We start from the raw sequence: 18,228 nt of genomic DNA on the forward strand, positions 1-18,228 counted from the left end.
ACGTAGCAACAATAATCACATGACGACTTCTTCCCTGAACATTCTACCAATCAGGCGTAACAATGCAGTCACGTGACCACAGGCGGCGTTTGGAACATAGCAGCTGCGATGCCTTATGTGTCTGCCGAAACAAACGGACATTTCGGTATATAAAAATTCCACATCGAACCTGAGTTAACATGTCGCGGTAAGTTTGACCTAAATTCCCTTTTTGCTGTATTTAGGCAAGTATTTGTCTTAAGTGTTGAAAAGAAACCATTTCACATTGACTCTTTTGCAAACACTTTGTTTACTTTTGCCATAAATGAAACAGATCACGACACGTTATATGGAGGCATGAATTGGTGGTAGCCACAAAGTGTACTAAGTGGTACTAAGTGTACCACTTGAGTATTCTTTTCAGCGAATACTTTTTTACTTTTTTACTTCTTCTACTTGAGTACATTTTTTAATGACTACTTTTTTACTTTCACTTGAGTAATATTATTTTGAAGTCACGCTACTCTTGCTTGAGTACAATTTTTGGCTACTCTCCCTGCCTCTGATGTTAGGTTTGTTTGTTTTTGTTTCCCCCGGCGTCGGCACTTCCTGGTTTCGTCACAGCTTCATGTCCCGGCCTAAAGAACGCCGGATTGGTCTGACCTAAACACAACGGATCAGCATTCAGCGGGAGCAGTGCAAGATGGATTCTCTTGTCGTTTGTGAACAAATACTGCGAGAATTCAGCTTGCTGGCAAGGTTAGTCAGAATTAGATCGGGAAACATTTAGGGAGAACATAACTGCCAGCGAAGTAAATGTTATCAATTTATTCTTGTGTTTGGTTTGAGGTCCAAAATTGACTATAACTTTGGAATCAAATGTAAAAAGGACTGGAACTAATAACTTGTAACGTCTATGAACTGCCTGAAAGATGCATGCTGATCTACATTATATCCAGATCAACAAAAGAAGAAGATCCAAGATTGCATTGACCCGACCAGAGGGGGTCGTGGTAACCTGTCGAGATTTCTTGCAGTCTTGGCAGATTTGGTGCCGTGAAAGAGCAAATATTATTACAAACTGGGAATGTTGATAGACATATTTTCTCCACTGGTTCAGTTGACTTTATAGTGAGGTTTATGGGGTCATTTCACAGTTGGCATATTGGTTGAAAATGTCCATAAATGCAGCAAAGTACGGCAGGGTAATGATAAAAGCGGGGCTATTTGCGCTCATGTTTTCTTCCTCCACCGTGCTGCATCACATGATTCAAAGGAATTTACGTTGGAATGGAGGCTCAATGTTCCGTCTGGCTAGGATTTGAGTTTTCCAATAGTAGATTGGCAGGATAATATTGTGATCTGTAGAGGTAGGGTGGGGGAGAGAAAGGAATTGACACATCTCTGTAGAGAGTCAAAATGTTTTTCTTCGTGCTCCTGTCAGCAGGTAGTTGGAACCTTCGAGCTACTGCTGGGCAGAAAGAAAATCAGGGATGTCTAATACTTTTCAGATGACTGTCATTGCTGTCTGTGAATTGTTGGAAAGAAATGGAACAACAGATTTTTTTTTTTTTTTTTTTGTAGCAGTGCAATAATGGCCGTGTAACATTACGAAGGTAGCGGGTTCACCTCTCGGAATGCGGAATCCGAAAGTCTTGATGTTGTTTTTTGTGGGGATGCAGGACGCTAATGAATCTGGCAAATGTTTGATTTGTGGAATATTCCATTGACTCCAACCTTTCCATTGATTGGGGCTGTATGACATGCGCATTAGTCATGCAGGCTGTTTTATTTTTCCTGGCTCGGCAACTCAACCATTGCATTATCAGTCTGCTCGCTAAACTGCTGTATCCATTTTGATCTCAACCACTCCCACTTCCTCCTCCTGCCCATGCACGTCCACAGATAGCCCGAAACGTAAACCAGTCGTAAACACATCTGCGAACACCTATTGCAGGAAGAAGAAAAAAAAATCAAATAAAAATTTGCAAGACGCAATGGATGAGCCAAGCGTTACACAACAGGGATCAAATGGAGTTGGCTAAAATAAGTGCTTAATCATTGTGTCATATTTATCCACCTGTCTTTTGTCAACAGATAAACTTTGTATGATTGCCATTAGTGTGCAGCCAAACAATTTTTATTTTTATTTTTATTTGGATAGATTTTGGTAGTTTATTTTGTCAAAAAGGAGCAACAAGCAGAAGCCGAAAGCATTAACATTTATGATGTTGAATGGAGCTGTTTTAAAACCAATATTTAGTAAAATTCATAATTTATTATGTAAGCCTACCTTTGGATGAAATAGTAGCGTGTAGTCTCAGCGACCAAAACGCATGCAAGTTTGGGGGGGTCAAGGTGGCCACTTAAAGATACTTTATTTATTTAGCCATTTTTGGCAGTCAAATATTAATATTTTGTCTATAATAAATTTGATATTTTCATTATTTTTCACATACAATTAGTACCTTTAAAAACACATTTTGCAACTTACTGTCGACTGAAAATGACATCACAAGAGCTCAGGTAACCAATCACAGCTCAGCTTGACCAAACCTAGAAAACAGGTGAGCTGTGATTGGTTACCTGAGCCCTTGTGATGTCATTTTCAGTCGACAGTAAGTTGCAAAATGTGTTTTTAAAGGGATACTTCACTTATTTAGCCCATTATAGCAATAAAAGTTAATATTTTGTCAATAATTAATTTGATACTTTATTTTTCACGTACAATTAGTACCTTTTAAAAACACATTTTGCAACTTACTGTCGACTGAAAATGACATCACAAGGGCTCAGGTAACCAATCACAGCTCAGCTTGTGAATGTCAAAAGACCAAACCTAGAAAACAGGAGAGATGTGATTGGTCACCTGAGGCCTTGTGATGTCATTTTCAGTCGACAGCAAGTTGCAAAATGTGTTTTTTAAGGTACTAATTGTATGTAAAAAATACGAGCCAGCATCAGTGAACTTCGGGTGGCCCCAGCTCACCGTTAATGTCGGGCCCTGGTAGACATTTTTGAGGACTATAAATCCCGAATGACGTCAATGCCCTTTTTAATTAAACAAAAAAATGTACAGTATTTTTTTGATGACGCAAATGTTGGCTTAAAGCAGCAATATTTCATACGTTTCTATGCATGCTAGTTCAATTTTCATCTCGTCTTTTAAAGGTTCCATTAGAAGCAGGGGGCCACGTCATGACAAGTTTAATCCGGAGTATAAAGTCAAATTTATAGTGAGCTTTGTTTAGGTGATCTCAAAGAGGCAGACGGAGAAAGCCGGTCGTAAATTTCTGAAAAAGGTTCATCCAACCGTTTATTTTAGGATTGAGATCAAATCCCAATTCAAAACGTGAAGGGCTGAAACAAACTCCACACATGGAATGGAATTAGTTGTCTTTTTTTTATTCGCATGTTATGCATTTACAAAAAAACAACCCTTTTTTTTTTTTAATAACAGGACTGCAGAGCCAGAACACCAGCAAATTCAGAATCAGTACAACCACAAACCTTAAAACACAGAGTGGTATTGTCAGTTTTTTTGTTTTGTTTTTTGTTTTTAAGAACCAGATGTAAAACAAACTCAAGACACACCACAACATCAATTCTGCCTAATGTGCCGTTTACATCACTAAACCGGGATGTTTTTAAGACAGTTTCTCAGAACTAAGTACAGTATCAAAGACACAAAATACATTTGTCAGAAAGCAGGTTGTAATCAAGTAACCTACAGTATAAAGAATATGCAACATACTATGTATATATACTGCATATTGTCATCTATTATACACATACTGCAGACAGTCACAGAAATGTAGACGACATACTCCCAAAACTGAAACGGTTCTATTCACATTTAACAAGAAAGATGCCATCAAACAGTGACCGTGATATAAAATTCACCAATATATATATATTTTTTTGTATATATACGTAAGTCATACCTTACAATAAAGCATAGACTGGTATAAAACAGGTATACAACACCAAGTGTACACTGTAAAGGCATATCTTGTATATAATCAAACATTGCACGTAAAAGGGTTGAATATACGGGAAAGAAAGGTCATGCTACAGCAACAGATAAAAAAAAAAAAAAAAAAATAGGCTTGGAAGATCAACACGTTATGCTCGACAGAACACACTGGCAACTGAACTTCACATAGCAGAAACATGCAACTTCAGAGATGAACACAAACGGGGCAGAACGGAACCAACACTTTGTTTCACACGTCAAATGGGTTCTTTTTCTCAAAAATAAACGATACATTCTTCTTCTTCTTCTTTTTTTTTTAAATACGTACATAATTTAGCATTCCAGAAACAGAATTGGGACTTTCGAAAACAACACCTGTCCATTTATTGCACACATATTAGTTCACAAAAATAGTTGGGGCACTTTTCAGCAAACAGCAGCATTTCCATTGTATACACATATATTTAAAAACAAAACAAAAAGAAAGTTTAAAAATGGACACCACAGACAACAAGTAAAGAGCATTTGACGAAAAAAATGGAGAAAATGTTTGATAATGTGCAACTAGAGTTAATAGGTCCATTTACTAAGGCTCGCCTCTTGGTTGCACAACATTGTACAGTTTTTTTTCGTTTTTTTTCTTCTTTTGAAAGGGACAGTTTGGATTTTTTGACATGAATCTCTATTTCATCCTCACCTCCAGTGTGTGCGATCATCACTGACTTCCCCCTGACAGCGTTCTGTGACACGAGTTCTGGTCCGGTGTTGAACGAGAGAAAAGGAAATTGTTTTTAGAAGAAAAACGCTTTTATTTCCGTGACCCCAGCCAACTTGCTGGACTATTTTCCTCTCGTCCAACACCGGACCAGAACTCGTGTCACAGAACGCTGTCAGGGGGAAGTCAGTGATGATCGCAAACACTGGAGGTGAAGGATGAAATAGAGATTCATGTCAAAAAATCCCAACGATCCCTTTTTAAGGGCAAGACAGCAGAACCCCTTCAATAAACTACACACACTTTTTTTTTTTTTTAATGATTATCTTCTTTTCTGTGCAAGTACTGATTGCCAGGGCAAATCCTCAAATAAGATAAGAGAACGTTTGGTCCTGTGGGTGAAAGCTTGATTTTTTTTTTTTCGTCAGACAAAAAGTCAAATGGCACAACTTTGAAAATGTGGCTGACACAATGGCACGGTGTGACACAAAATCTTAAGACAGCACTCACTGAATTGGAGTTAAAAGTTACAAAATCGCACAAATGTTCATCTCAACAATCAACTCTTCTACACAAACTAAAGGAAAATAAGAAAAAAAAAAAGTTTACATCCTATTTGAATCTAAAGTGGCAGCTGCAAAGTGTACAGAGGTTAAATATCGTTAGCCAGTCAGTAGCATTCAACTAGTGGATAATAGAAACATGTGAATGTGTGTCATTACCATTAAGAGCATCAGCAACATCGATAAACAGAGTTGCAAACACACTCAAAAAAGGAAAAATCACTCAAGGAACAAAACAACTACAACATACCATATGTCAAGTAATCTCATCACAAAATGCCAAGAATCTCTTCTCAAAAAAAAGAAAAAGAAAAAAGTGGCCGCAGGAAAGAACGCAACGTGTGCTTTTGGGATCATCACGCAGGCATAACATTCTGGAAATGACAATACTCATGTTGTAACAAACTGTCTGTTATGCAACGAGTTACTTTACAAATAAAGATCAAACATTTATGTGATCCAGCTGTTCATTTTTTTTCCTTTTTTTGGGGGGGACATAAATATGAATCCAAAACTGTTGCTATTGCACTTGGATTTAGCAACAAGAAATCAATGTGGGAAAAGTGACAAAAGGTCATAAGCAAAACGGGGGGGAGAAATATTATATTCCAAAGAAATGACATTTTACGATCAAATAACACAAAACAAGCCGGATTGCAACCGACATGAAATGCTACATTACGATTTGTTAGCACTTGCTTGACAATATAACACTGAAGCTGTTTGAAAATCTTGCAACTTGAAATATGAACGTATACAGTCGTGGCCAAAGGTTTTTTTTGAAAGTCATTGAAAAAAAAAATTTTCTTCCAACTTTGGTATGGCTGTTTTTTGTCATTGTTTGACTCAAAACATACAGAATGCCGTTTCTTAATACATAATAGAAAAAGAGCAATGTTAGGAAAGAAACAAAACAGCGAACGACACTGGAGGGTTTTCCTTTTGCCTTCTTCTGGTGATTGCCAACCTATTGATCTCACGGATGCATAAATAGATGTGACAGACCATCAAGTCATAGGATCGCCTTCAAAGTTGACTTGTTCTTGCCATTTTCCAAAAACAAAGCCAGATGGAGATGTGAGGCAATCTGTAATTGAGTGAAAATGTTCAGGACTTTCCAGGGATCGTAATATGTTAGATAACTTGAAATTGGACTGTGTTGGCTTAAAAATAAAATAAATAAATAAATAAAAATGCTGCAGAAAAATCGTCACTTGTAGATTTAAATGTATGAATGAAATGTACTTTATGCGTTCTATTTTTCATTTTCCACAACAGTTAGCATACATTGTACAGTGGTACCTCTACTTACGAAATGAATTGGTTCTGGAAGAAAGTTCTTAAGTAGAAAATTGTGTAAGTAGAGACGCATTTTCCATGTAAATGCCCTAATCCGTTCCAAGCCTCCCAAAATTCAGACATAAATGTTTTATAAAGCATAAAAATGCATCAAAACATGTAACAAATACATGTTACAATTAGATTATTGCGCAATAATGTAATAAACAAAAAATAAAAATGGTCATTTACCTTTTTAACTGCTGTCCTCTTCATTTTTTTGCTCTCTTTGGTTCATGTTCTCTCTCAGAAGTGTTTTTTTGCATGGTGTTTTGTAAAGAACTGATCCAAGGATGTTTGTTTAAAAAAAAAATAAAAAATCCTTCAAAAATGTCCAAGGCAAACAACATCTTAGTGAGCAAATGCCCGACTGGTGAGCACTTTTACTTTTAAACAAATTTCAAAACATCTTTTTCCAAAAAAGGCCCGTTTTGTCGCAATTAAAAACTTACTGTGCCTTCATTACAAATTCGCAACACCTCATAGTCACCGATCGAGTATCTACGCTCATAGATACCTATGATAGCCAAAAGTATGTTGTGTTCGGTAATGTATTTTTACCTTTCGTATCTAGAAATTTCTTTCGTAACAAGAAGCAATATTTTCCCGTTGAGGAGTTTCGTAACTCGAAAACTTCGTATGAAGAGACGTTCGTTAAGTAGAGGTTCCACTGTACCGCATTCAGACGGGAAACGACATTGAGATATTGCAATAGACAACATTGACATTTAAGTGCCCATTGCGACGTACAAACTGACATTATCATCGTAAAGGAAAACAACAACAACAACAAAAGTTCAGTTTGTGAAGCCTTGATTGGCAAACTCAAGTACTCTTCATCTTTTTTTTTTCCTCAGGCACTTTCTAAAAGGACAAAGCTCGAATTTCACATACCTCCAGTGGCAGTGCATTCACGTCAAATGGGATAACTAACCCTTGTTTCAAAACCTCCTCGAAAAAGAAGAAAAAAGAACCTAAAGTAGCTCATTTTATGGTGGAAAACTATCACCAAGGTAACCAAAGTCTTGAGAAAACTTGCCATGATTCCATCACTGATGTTTGAAAATGTGACCATGTCCACTTTTTTTTTTTTTTTGGCATCAATATTCCGCAGATTTTCCCATGGGACACGACTACAAAGTAGTACAACAAGGGCAAGAAGAAGACTTGAATCACTGAATGGTGACAGAAGCCAACTCCTTCTGCCTCCGATAGCGCTCTTGGACAAACACCTCGGGTGAACCGCCTCCTCCCCCGTCGTCCATCTTGGTCTCCTCTGCCAGGGCAGCAGTGCCGCCAGCGTGCGTCTTGAAGGAGGCGGGAACTTCCAGGGGATCCATGGAGTCGGGTGAAAGGAAGCCAGGCGAGTTCTCGCAATTCTGGGTCGAGGAGGACACCTGGGAGATGACGGGCGTCTGGACTGAGGAGGAGGAGGAGGAGGAGGCGGCGGCGGACGTGGATGTGAGGGTGCTGCCCGCATAGGCAGGGTGATGTTGGGATTCTTCCAAATCGTATTGGACTCCCAGCACCTCCTCCTCCTCCTCCTCCTCCTCCTCCTCCTCCTGAACATGGCTCAGGTAGTCGGGCACGAGGAAATCACTATTTGGAAGAACAAATAAAAAAAGAAAAGAAAAACAGCCCTTTCACTTCTCAATTGGTTTTGGTCTTCCAGACTCCTGAAGGCTCATGAAAATCATTTGCTTCAAAAAGCTTGCTTGTGTCTTATGCTGCGTTCTCACCAAATCCAAAAAAGGCGAACTGGAACGATTGTCGCTCATTCGCGCTTTCTTGCGCACCGAAGCGGAGGAGGCGTGTCCCTTGGTGAACAAGGAAGTGGAGCACTTTAGCAAGTCAACGAAAAGTGAGCACCTGGGACTAAACAGCCGTGGCACTATTTTCTCCTTTTTTGAGGTACGTCATAGCACTTTCGCTTTTTTATTGGCAATCTGGTGGCAATCCGGCGTTTGTGCTAAAAATAGCTTTGGCATGAATGATAAACATTGCGGTACAGTTCATTAGCAAGTAAACAGACTTACCAGCACTTGAATGCTACTTCTTTGCTCACCATTCTGTCCCGGCTGGCCGTGTTGTTGCGCTCGGGGTGACGACAGAGAGGACGCTGCGTGTGACGTAGCCCGTACTCGAAGCCGATTGGCTGCCGCGAGGCGAAAAGCGAAAAAAGTTCAATTTTTTTTTTTAACTTTGGCGAATATGCGAACGTGCGGATTTTCGTCACAAATGTGCGGATTTTCGCTGCTGCGCCAAACGCATCCTCCGCGCCGCACCACGTACTTTTTTACAATGCGAACGCGCCGCCAAAACGCCTTCCCCCACTTTTGGTGAGAACGCAGCATGAGAGTGCAAGCAAACTTAATATTCTACTAAGGCAATGTTACACAGAAATCATATTTAGACTAGCAGGGCTGCATAGAACATATGATAAACATTGAAACCCCTTTCAATTGAAATGCAAAACTGACAACATGTGACATTCATCTCAAGTTTGTTCTGTCTGAGGCTCTGTGGAAGGTTTGGTGAGCATTTCACAAGGCAATGAGATCATATAACAGACTATGCAAACCTTTTGTCATTCATGTGAGTAGGCAATAGTGGATGCGACGCATCACGACACTACAGTAGCAAAGAACAATAGGAAATGTGCTTGGTACATTACAAGGTGACCGACAGTTTAAATCAGGGGTGTCAAACATACGGCTGGCGGGCCGGATTAGGCCCGCAAAGGGGTTTATAACCCGCCCCGCGAATCGATTTTCTAAAGTAAAAAATATTTTGTGATGTCGGACTGGGTCACACGTACCAGATCAGTCTGAGCAATTAGTTTAAAAAAAAAAAAATGTGTATTACTTGTAAAGACACCTTGGGAGTGATGTCATCTTTTGGTGCTTTTCTATTGGCTGCTGCTAGATGACGTCACTTCTGTGTGACATACTTTCAAACGTCATTATTCCGGTTGATATCAAAATACTACTAAAAATCACATCACACAAAAATCATCCCCAAAGGCTCATGCATTCAATTAATTACCAAAGACTAAAATGAAGGACGTTTGCTATAATTATAGTTAGTTTTAGTTAGTTTTGTAAACATCAAATGTAGTTTCAGTTAGTTTTCGTTTTTTTTTTTTATTTCGGTAACAATATTGTTTTTTGAATTTTAGTTGTAGTTTGTTTTTTTTTCATTAAATTTTAGTGAACTAAAATAACCTTTAATGGCACCTGTTTTTCAATACCCTCCCTTCTTACTTTGACCATCTCCAAACATTTTTGTTTTGTTGATTTTATTTGAGTTGTTTGGACATTTCATTTGATGGACTTCAGCCAGCAAACCCCACCAAATAAATCAGCCACACTTCTCATTAAGCGCAACACCTCAAAAACATTTATATATATATATACGTACTCTAAAACTAAAAGTATGCATCAAATAAGAAAACAGCGTTAAAGTACATTAATGTGACATACTGAATCAATGATAGAAGTATTTTCGGAGCCTGATGTGATCTGAGTGAATGATGGGGTCGGCGCCCCCGGACTCCTCACCTGCTCTGGAAGTAGTTTGTTAGTTCAGATGCCTCATGGTTCAGACTCCTCAGGTGTACAATTAAATTGCCAGAGTTGGTGAACATGGCGCCGCACGTTTTGCACTCGTAAATCCGCGGCTTGCGGATTATGTGTCGGGAGACCCTCATGTGGTGCTTATATTCACCGAAGGACGTGAATGTGGCGCTACAAATCTGGCACTGGAAACGGCGTTTACCTTCGTGCTTCAGCCGATGCATCTTTAGGGAGTAGGCCCGTGTGAACTTTTTCCCACAGCGGTCACACTGGAAAGGCTTAATGCCTAGTGGAACACAGAAAACCAACACTTAGTTTTTCACTGACGGAAATGAACTAATACCAATAACTAGTAAATAGTGCTTTCAATGAATCATAACACAATAGTGTACGAAGAGATGGTAATTAGAGAATAACGAGATTGTCTTAAAAAAAAAAAATGTTGACAACTGTACATATTAACTCATTTGCACGCAATAACGTATAAATACGTTTTTTTTTAAATGTAAGTGTCCCAAAGACGTTTTTTTTGTTTTGTTTTTTTTAATGCTAGAGCATACAAACGGCTTTGATGCAGCCTCTCAACTGCAAAGAACGGTTGCAGAAATGGTAGTTATTACACAAACGGCCAGCAGGTGGCAGCAGAGCAAAGGAGATCAACCAGGCCAAGTAGAAAAAAAGCTCAATTACTTACAATTTTAAATAGATTTGTGAAAACTGATGAAACTGAGCTCTCTTCTAATGCTAATTGCTGCAAAACGGAAACAGATAGAAACATACTTTTTTTTTCCTGATGAAAGAAGAGACTTGAATCTTTCTTTTGGTAGGTTCCATGCTTTTATAGCAATAGAACACAATATTCTGTGGGCCTTGCAAAATCAGTCAAAATCCAGTAAAACAGCCGGGAGCGAACGGGACTGCTTCTGTGAAAATGGCGGCGAGTGAATGAGTTAATAAATAGTATGTTTCAGAATATATAGAGTATTGTATTTTCACTTCCTTTTAGGTATTTTAATCACTGACATGGGTAGCTACAATTAAACAATTTGAGGGTACCATCATCCATCTTACGCGGCACTTTCAATTTTTTTTATTTTTTTTGCTCTGAAACTATCATCGTGTCATGTTTGCATCTTTACCTACCGGAGTGTATGAGCATGTGCTGCTTCAGGTTTTGAATGCGTGTGAATCGAACTCCACAAGTCGGACACTGAAAGGGTCTGTCCGGGCCGTTGGTGCCAGGCCGGGCTGAAGGGCCAATATACAGGTGGTACGGATATTGAATACCTTCTAATCTGAAACAACAACAACAACAACAACAACAACAACAAAAATCAGCTTCTAAAATAACAAAGTTATTATTCAAAGTTCAAGTTGAATTACATATAGTTAAACAATGCGTCTCTAACAATTTCAGTCCATAACAAACATTATTATTTCATAGAGCTCTTGGATTTCTTGGTTGCTAACTTGCTACACGGTAAATTTGACTCTATTTAGAGTGGGAGCAATTAGACTCAGTTTTAGAGAAACCTTTACCCTTGGAGGGGATTCAAATAGAGAATTGTAAAAAATAAATAAATACATAAAAGTCACTCAAGGGTTAAGGAACGAACTCACGACCTTCAACTTGGAAGACTGCCACACTACTGCCAGAAACAAAACAAAACACAAAAACGTGTGTTTTGCATGAAGTAGGGCTCGCTAAGCGGAGAGCTGAGTTATTTCACTGTGTGGCGCAATATCAATTTCTGTATTTGATAATTAATTTGGTTGGCGTTTTGAGTTGTGTTTGAAGGAGCATGTAAAAATGGCTTATATATTCTTGTAGCCCCAGTTCTGCTGTTTAATTGGATCTGCATCGTTATATTCTTTCATGATTGGTGTAATGTTTCACACAATTTCTTCTTCAAAGTCCGAGAGGACCCAATTGGGGGTGCGCGAGGGCTTATTAAACAGGTGTGCGACAACCACTTAAGAGTTTGATGCCATATGGTATCGTCGATTCGTGCTTTTGCTACAAGTCGAAACAAATTGTGATACCTTTCGTCATCCTCTGCATGTCCTCCAGCATTCGAGGTACTTTGAATTGACGGCAAGCCCTCCGACACTCCCTCATCCATTGATCCTGAAAAAGAAAAAAAAAAATACTGTTTTTAAAAGGCCATGTTAAATAAAAGATTATTAGTGTAACTGCAATGGATTCAATTCTTAATGTAAATATTCATATTTTTACTAATGCATTAGAGTAAGAAGTTTCTACTATTTGCAGCATTGGTAATTTTGACTGTCTAAAATAGCTACTGCGTGAATTCCTCAACTGAATCGAAAATTGTTGTGAATCGAATCGATTCTGAAAATCTGAATCGATACCCAGCCCTAGCTTTAAGCGACCTCTTCAGGTCAGAGGCTGCATCAAAACCTTCTGTATGCTCTTTTATAAAAACACTTAACAGACATTGGGACCATGGCAATATTAAAAATCGAACATTTTTATACGTTTTTGGGAGCAAATGAGTTAATTAGGAAAACGCATGAGCCACAAAGTATTCTTTTCTAGTACAGCTATCTCACCTATGGATGACGACTGCGGACTGATGAGGAGATCCTCCTGAACCTGCTCACTTCCGGGCACCGTCTGTTGATCATTGAGTGAACTCTGGGAGGCGCTGACAGGGTGGGAGGAAGCCTCTTGGACCTCCTCGTCGCTCAGGCGCTCCACTTTCACCCTCACGTCTTCTTCCTCGGCTGGCACGGGCGGCGACACCGCCTTGGAGCTTTCACACGTCAAAAAGTCACTCAGTCGCCGACCAACCGCCACTTCCGAAGTCACCGTCGCCGCCTGCTCCTGGCACCGCGGGCTCTCCGGAAGCTTCGATTTGTCCGAGTGGAATCTCCGATCGATGCCGAATGGGAACGTCCAGGGGAAGGCCAGCGACGACTCCACAGGGTGGGCCGCGCCGTCCGAAAACGACGGGGACGGATTGGGGACTTGCGGGGAGGTAGTGACCATCTGCGTCGTGCATTTGAGGGGACTCTCGGGGGAAGCCATGGTGACGAAACTCTTCCGTTTCCGGCGCGATTCGCGGCAAACGGGAACGTTTCTCTCGATCACGCTGCAGTCGGACGACACGGGCGACACGCTGCCGTCGAGGGGCGTCAGGGCACAGTTCGAAGAGGCACTCTCGGGTGCTGATTCAAGAGGTTTGCCTGCTGGAAGCGTGTTGTTGCTGTTGCTACTCGGAGTCCATAGAATACTGGACTTCATGAACTCTGAACACGTACTTGCTACGGTGAACATCTGCATGTAACTGGCAGCCGCGAGGACATCGATAATATTTTCTGTGCTGATGGAGAGCGTAGACGTGTAGGCGTATTCCAGCAGAGGCGCAAAGCCGCTAACCGTCACGTGGTGAAGGTCCAACACAAACTTGTCCTCATCCTCGGGCCGGCCCAACAGTTTGGAACGGAAGAATTCGCTGCAGCAGGCCAGGACCACTTTATGGGCCAGGAAATGTTTGTCTTGCACCCTGATGGTCACGTCACACAAGTGACCTTGGTTTCGCAAAGTGTTGAGCTTCTCGAGCATCTCCTGGCTGTGGGATGTCGAGCAATGGGTAAAGGTTTTGACTCCCATGTTACTCAGCTTCTCAACATGTAGAGGAAAATGTGTCCTACAAAGACAAACAAAGTATTTAGTACACAGTTTTAGAGCGAGTTACTACTTTCCATTATTCTATTAGATTCTTTATGTGACTTGCTAATTCATCAGTATTTCATATATACCGTATTTTTCAGATTATACGTCGCTCCGGATTATAAATCGCACCAGCCAAAAAAATGCATAATTAAGAAGGAAAAAACATATATAAGTCGCACTTTTTGGGGAAATTTATTTGGTAAAATCCAACACCAAAAACATACATGTCATCTTGAAAGGCAATTTCAAATAAAAATAAAAGAGAACAACAGGCTGAATAAGCGTACGGTAAACTAACGTTACATGACTGACATGCCTGGTAATGTCAGTAACGACGCAACATATTAAGAGTTTGTAGCGAGCAGTTCTAGCACCCTCTGTTGGCTAGTTTATTAGTGCAGTTTAATTTTCACAAGGCATGTTTTGGCCTTTTCTATGTTTAAAATCCACACTCATAATCAGATGAAGGGGGAACGTACTATGCTTGTGAAGCAAATCGGTATGTGGAGGAACTCAATATGTGCTTGCATTAGCAAATGCCTCAATATTAATTATTAGATTGCTGTTATGTACAAAAGCACAATGTTGTGTGATTTTTTTACAATACTCATTTTCGATACTTATTGATTTGTTTTTTTTCAATCATTGAAACTTGACAGTATTTTTAACCACACACTTTTACGTGCTGTGGCATATGTCAAATATTGACTTTACGTAGACTTTAAATAAAATGAAAGCATTCACAAGTAAGAGAACTTTATAAAGCTTAAAGAGACAAGCTAAAAGTGCATTGTGGAAAGCTAAACAGCAACGTTAATACGCTGTAAGGAAAAGAGAAGGGTGGGTGATGGTGAATGGAGCGTCGAGGACAGAATGCCAGGTTATGTAACGACAATCAAGGCAAGCCAGGCTCGGCTCTTGCGGAGGCCAGTGAACTACAGGATGCTGAGCAGCTGTCTGTGAGACATGTGGACTCTCAGCCATGAGATTTTCCATCAAACAAAAGCTTGAGTAAAGGGGCTCCTGTAGGGAAAGCACACTCCCTGTCACACACACACAGACCAAATAAAAGTACTCCTGGGCTGAACTGGCCTAATAAAAGCAAAGTGAATTACAGACTTGGAGGGGGGAAAAGAATAGAAAATAATATGTCATTTTCTCAAGGTTCAAGAGCTTCTCGGGTATTTCTATTGACAAGTTTAAAAGGGAATTAAAGTTGACATAAAAATATTATGGTTACTTTGGAATACTGTGGCAAGTGTGCAGCATTCACAAAACATTCTTAAGATTTATCTGCAACATTGTAACGTGATGCAAATAAAAAGTGTGTGAATAAATACCAAATCAACAAGACAAAAACAAGCTGGTGGCAATCATAAACAATTGTGACAATAATAGGTCACAAGTGGTGACAGATGCTTGTTATTTTTTCATTGTTTTTTTTTTGTTTTTTTTTATCTCACGCCTCATGTTTACTGACGAAAACGGTCAAACATTCCACAAAGTTCACATCCACTGTACCTTTCAATTACTCGTGATGGCGACGTCCAGTTTACAACCTGGTCCTTTCACTGTAAGTATCATCACATACTACTAGCAAGTGGCCAGACAGTTGAAACAAGTGGGAAAAGGCTAATAGTTGAAACCGTTTGGCCGAAGAGGACGAAAAAGACAAATAATCTATGTAAGACGAGGAAGAGGAAGCTACAAATTACACAAATAAACATAGTCAATAAAAAACCTCCCAACAATACAGTTTAGCAAACACCAGCTATGTGTAAAGTTCCAAAATGTTATTATGGTTGAGATGACAAATACATCCTGTTTCGCCTATCAAATTAAAATACATCACGGGCCTTGTTATTTCCACTGATTTGCACACTAATGCCGCCCACGGCCCCAAAAAAATGAGTGGGGTGGAAAACAAACAAACAAACATGTAGCACGTGAAATCAACACGCATGGCTATGGCAGAATGACGTGTAAAATAAACATACAGTAACATATTAAATGCGTACGACATCGGGATTGCTATTATAGCACGAGGCACATATCAACGCTAATTAATTCGATTTTCCTTTAAGTGGCACATATGTCGAAAATCTCCTTATTTAAAACGTTTAAACGATGTGTTGGCACAAGGTACACGAGCCTTGTTTTTTCTTTCGAATTTAACAAAGCTTTTCTTTCGAAGCTCAGGCAGTTGAACTTCCGGTTTGACCGTCGATAACCCGAATTTAACTCAGCGCACCGAGCGATGCACAACAGCTAGCACGTTAGCTTCGAAGCTCATCTTAGCTTAGAAGACAGCATCCGACGACTAACAAAAAGTCTTAGCCGATATTTTAGTCGGATGAAACGCGCACCATGACCACGACAATGACACTAAAACACATACTGTAAGAAAGGATGTTTACCTGGCTTGTACCGCTCGGGCTCTGCTAGCTGCTGGGCCCGGATACGCAAACAGCTGAGCTGACACAAAGCTGCTCGCGACGTGTCTTGTCGCTTCGAACCGAACCGCTCACATCCCCTGCGTTATTCCGGCGAATTTGCAGCTTTGAAAACGCTCACTCAAGCTCCCGTCATGCCAGCGTGTCATTATAAAGCGTCCATTTGCTATTTTATGTCCTTTGTGATGCCGGCTAGCCTTTCGGCGCTTTTATTTGTAACCCCACAATGCAATGCGCATCTGTTACTGTACCGTACTGTAAAAGGAGCAGGAAGTTTCATTGTCCAACATCCCACCAACCACACATTTAGCTTTCCACTATATACCTTTAGTGTTGACTTGTGAATTGCTTTTAAATTACTTGCATAAATATTGGAGACACTTGCCACAATATTAAGAACTCAAATAGCACCGATACAAGCGCATTGTTATAAATCATTCCCTAACATTGTGTTATCAGTCCTCAGGTATGTATGGTTATGATTGTGGTTGTCGTGCTCAACTGATATTTTTAATTTTTAATATTTGGCCCTAGTCTACTACTCAAAATGTTGCAGAGTACAGTAGGCTAAAGAGACATTACATAAATGCACTGCATAAATATACAAAGGAATCATCTTTTTATGTCAGGTTCACACAAAACATGAAATATGATCTCTGCATTTGACCCCATCGCAGTAAATATCCTTTTAGTGGCACACAGTGGAGCAGGGGGCTTGACTCATTTGGCTATTAGAAGCAATAAAAAGTTAATATTTTGTCAATAATTAATTTGATAGCCTCCTTATTTTTTATGTACAATTAGTACACTTTTTTTTTTTTTTTTTTTTGCTATTTGGTTTGGATTGCTCTCTTAACAGAGTGTTGCAAAAGAGACTGGAAGAGTCACAGAAAGGTAAGGAGTGGATTTTGTATTGGTTGATTCATGGCTCAAACAACTATTATGATTAGCTCCTTGTTAAAGAACAGCACAGCTGTGCAAAAAGTATGAAACATTGACTGAACAGTTGTGAATACTTTTACACAACAGTGGTGTCCAAACTCGGTCCTCGAGAGCCAGAGTCCTGCAAGGTTTTAGATGTTTCTGTCCGCCAATGCACCGGATTCTAAAGCTCAGGATCGTTACCAAGCTTCCGCTGTCATGGCCCGCGCCAGAGTTCATGACCTGTTATGCGTCGGTACTGGTGTAACTCGTGTTTATAGTGCGTGATGTTCGTGATGTCAGCCTTTGGTCCTTTGTCTGGGCCCATGCGATGCTGTCTTTGGTCCTTTGCGATTCACTGTCTGTGGGTGCTGTCTGGAAGATGCGTTCGTTACTCAATTATTAAACACTATCCTGTGTGCTGCCATCTTCATGAATGAATAGAGAAAATCTCATTTGCGTCTGCGCCGCTCAACACACAACATCTGCAGCGCTTGCTGATGAGCTAATGATATGAATCAGGTGCGCTGGAGTACGGAAACATATCAAACCTGCAGGGCCAGGATTGGAGTGCAAAAATTATCGTCTCAACGTAATATTTTGCCGCACTGCAATCAACTCTCAGAGATCTCTGCGCTTGTCAACATTTATTTTGGCTCCATCCTCATCAGAAAACAGGTCCAGCCGTCTCAAGTTTGAACCGTGCCTCTTTTCCAGACTCGATGTTTCCGCTCTTTTCACAGATGTTCCACAGAATTACTATCCGGACTCTTCAGGGGCCACTTTAGAATACTCCAATGTTTTGCTCAAAGCGGATTTTGAGCTGTGCTATAGTGGGTTTTTTTTTGTTTTTTTGAGGACCCATAACCTGGGGGGGGGGACAGACCCAAAATAAAAACGGAACCTGTTGCCAATAAATCTTATTTTGTAAGTCAGAAAACTGTCTTCAAACTTCACTGTCTCAGAAAATGAAAATATTGTGATAAAGTCCATTATTTTCTGTCATGC

At 40.0% G+C, this 18,228-nt stretch overlaps 1 protein-coding gene and 1 long non-coding RNA gene across 4 annotated transcripts; one reads left to right on the forward strand and one right to left on the reverse strand.

Moving 5' to 3' along the window:
- Window positions 1-64: 64 nt before the first annotated feature.
- On the forward strand, window positions 65-8,663 carry LOC144033473 (uncharacterized). The gene is made up of 4 exons (XR_013287989.1): window positions 65-187; window positions 604-738; window positions 7,429-7,584; window positions 7,686-8,663. It is a non-coding gene; the product is annotated as an uncharacterized LOC144033473 (long non-coding RNA).
- zbtb44 (zinc finger and BTB domain containing 44) lies at window positions 4,928-16,530 on the reverse strand. Of its 3 annotated transcripts, none has more exons than XM_077541601.1 (6): window positions 16,264-16,530; window positions 12,721-13,820; window positions 12,190-12,274; window positions 11,290-11,441; window positions 10,132-10,432; window positions 4,928-8,170 (listed from the first exon to the last, which is right to left on the reverse strand). In XM_077541601.1, exons 2-6 carry the CDS (start codon window positions 13,781-13,783, stop codon window positions 7,744-7,746), a joined length of 2,028 nt encoding a protein of 675 aa, XP_077397727.1. In that variant the 5' UTR covers window positions 13,784-13,820; window positions 16,264-16,530; the 3' UTR covers window positions 4,928-7,743. The 3 variants fall into 3 exon arrangements, with proteins under 3 accessions (XP_077397727.1, XP_077397728.1, XP_077397729.1); XM_077541602.1 differs by lacking the exon at window positions 16,264-16,530 and adding an exon at window positions 15,368-15,622; XM_077541603.1 differs by having other exon boundaries at window positions 8,015-8,170; window positions 10,349-10,432.
- Window positions 16,531-18,228: the final 1,698 nt, after the last annotated feature.

This window comes from Festucalex cinctus, chromosome 13 (assembly GCF_051991245.1).
Source record: "Festucalex cinctus isolate MCC-2025b chromosome 13, RoL_Fcin_1.0, whole genome shotgun sequence".
In the NCBI taxonomy this organism is placed as follows: Eukaryota; Metazoa; Chordata; class Actinopteri; order Syngnathiformes; family Syngnathidae; genus Festucalex; species Festucalex cinctus.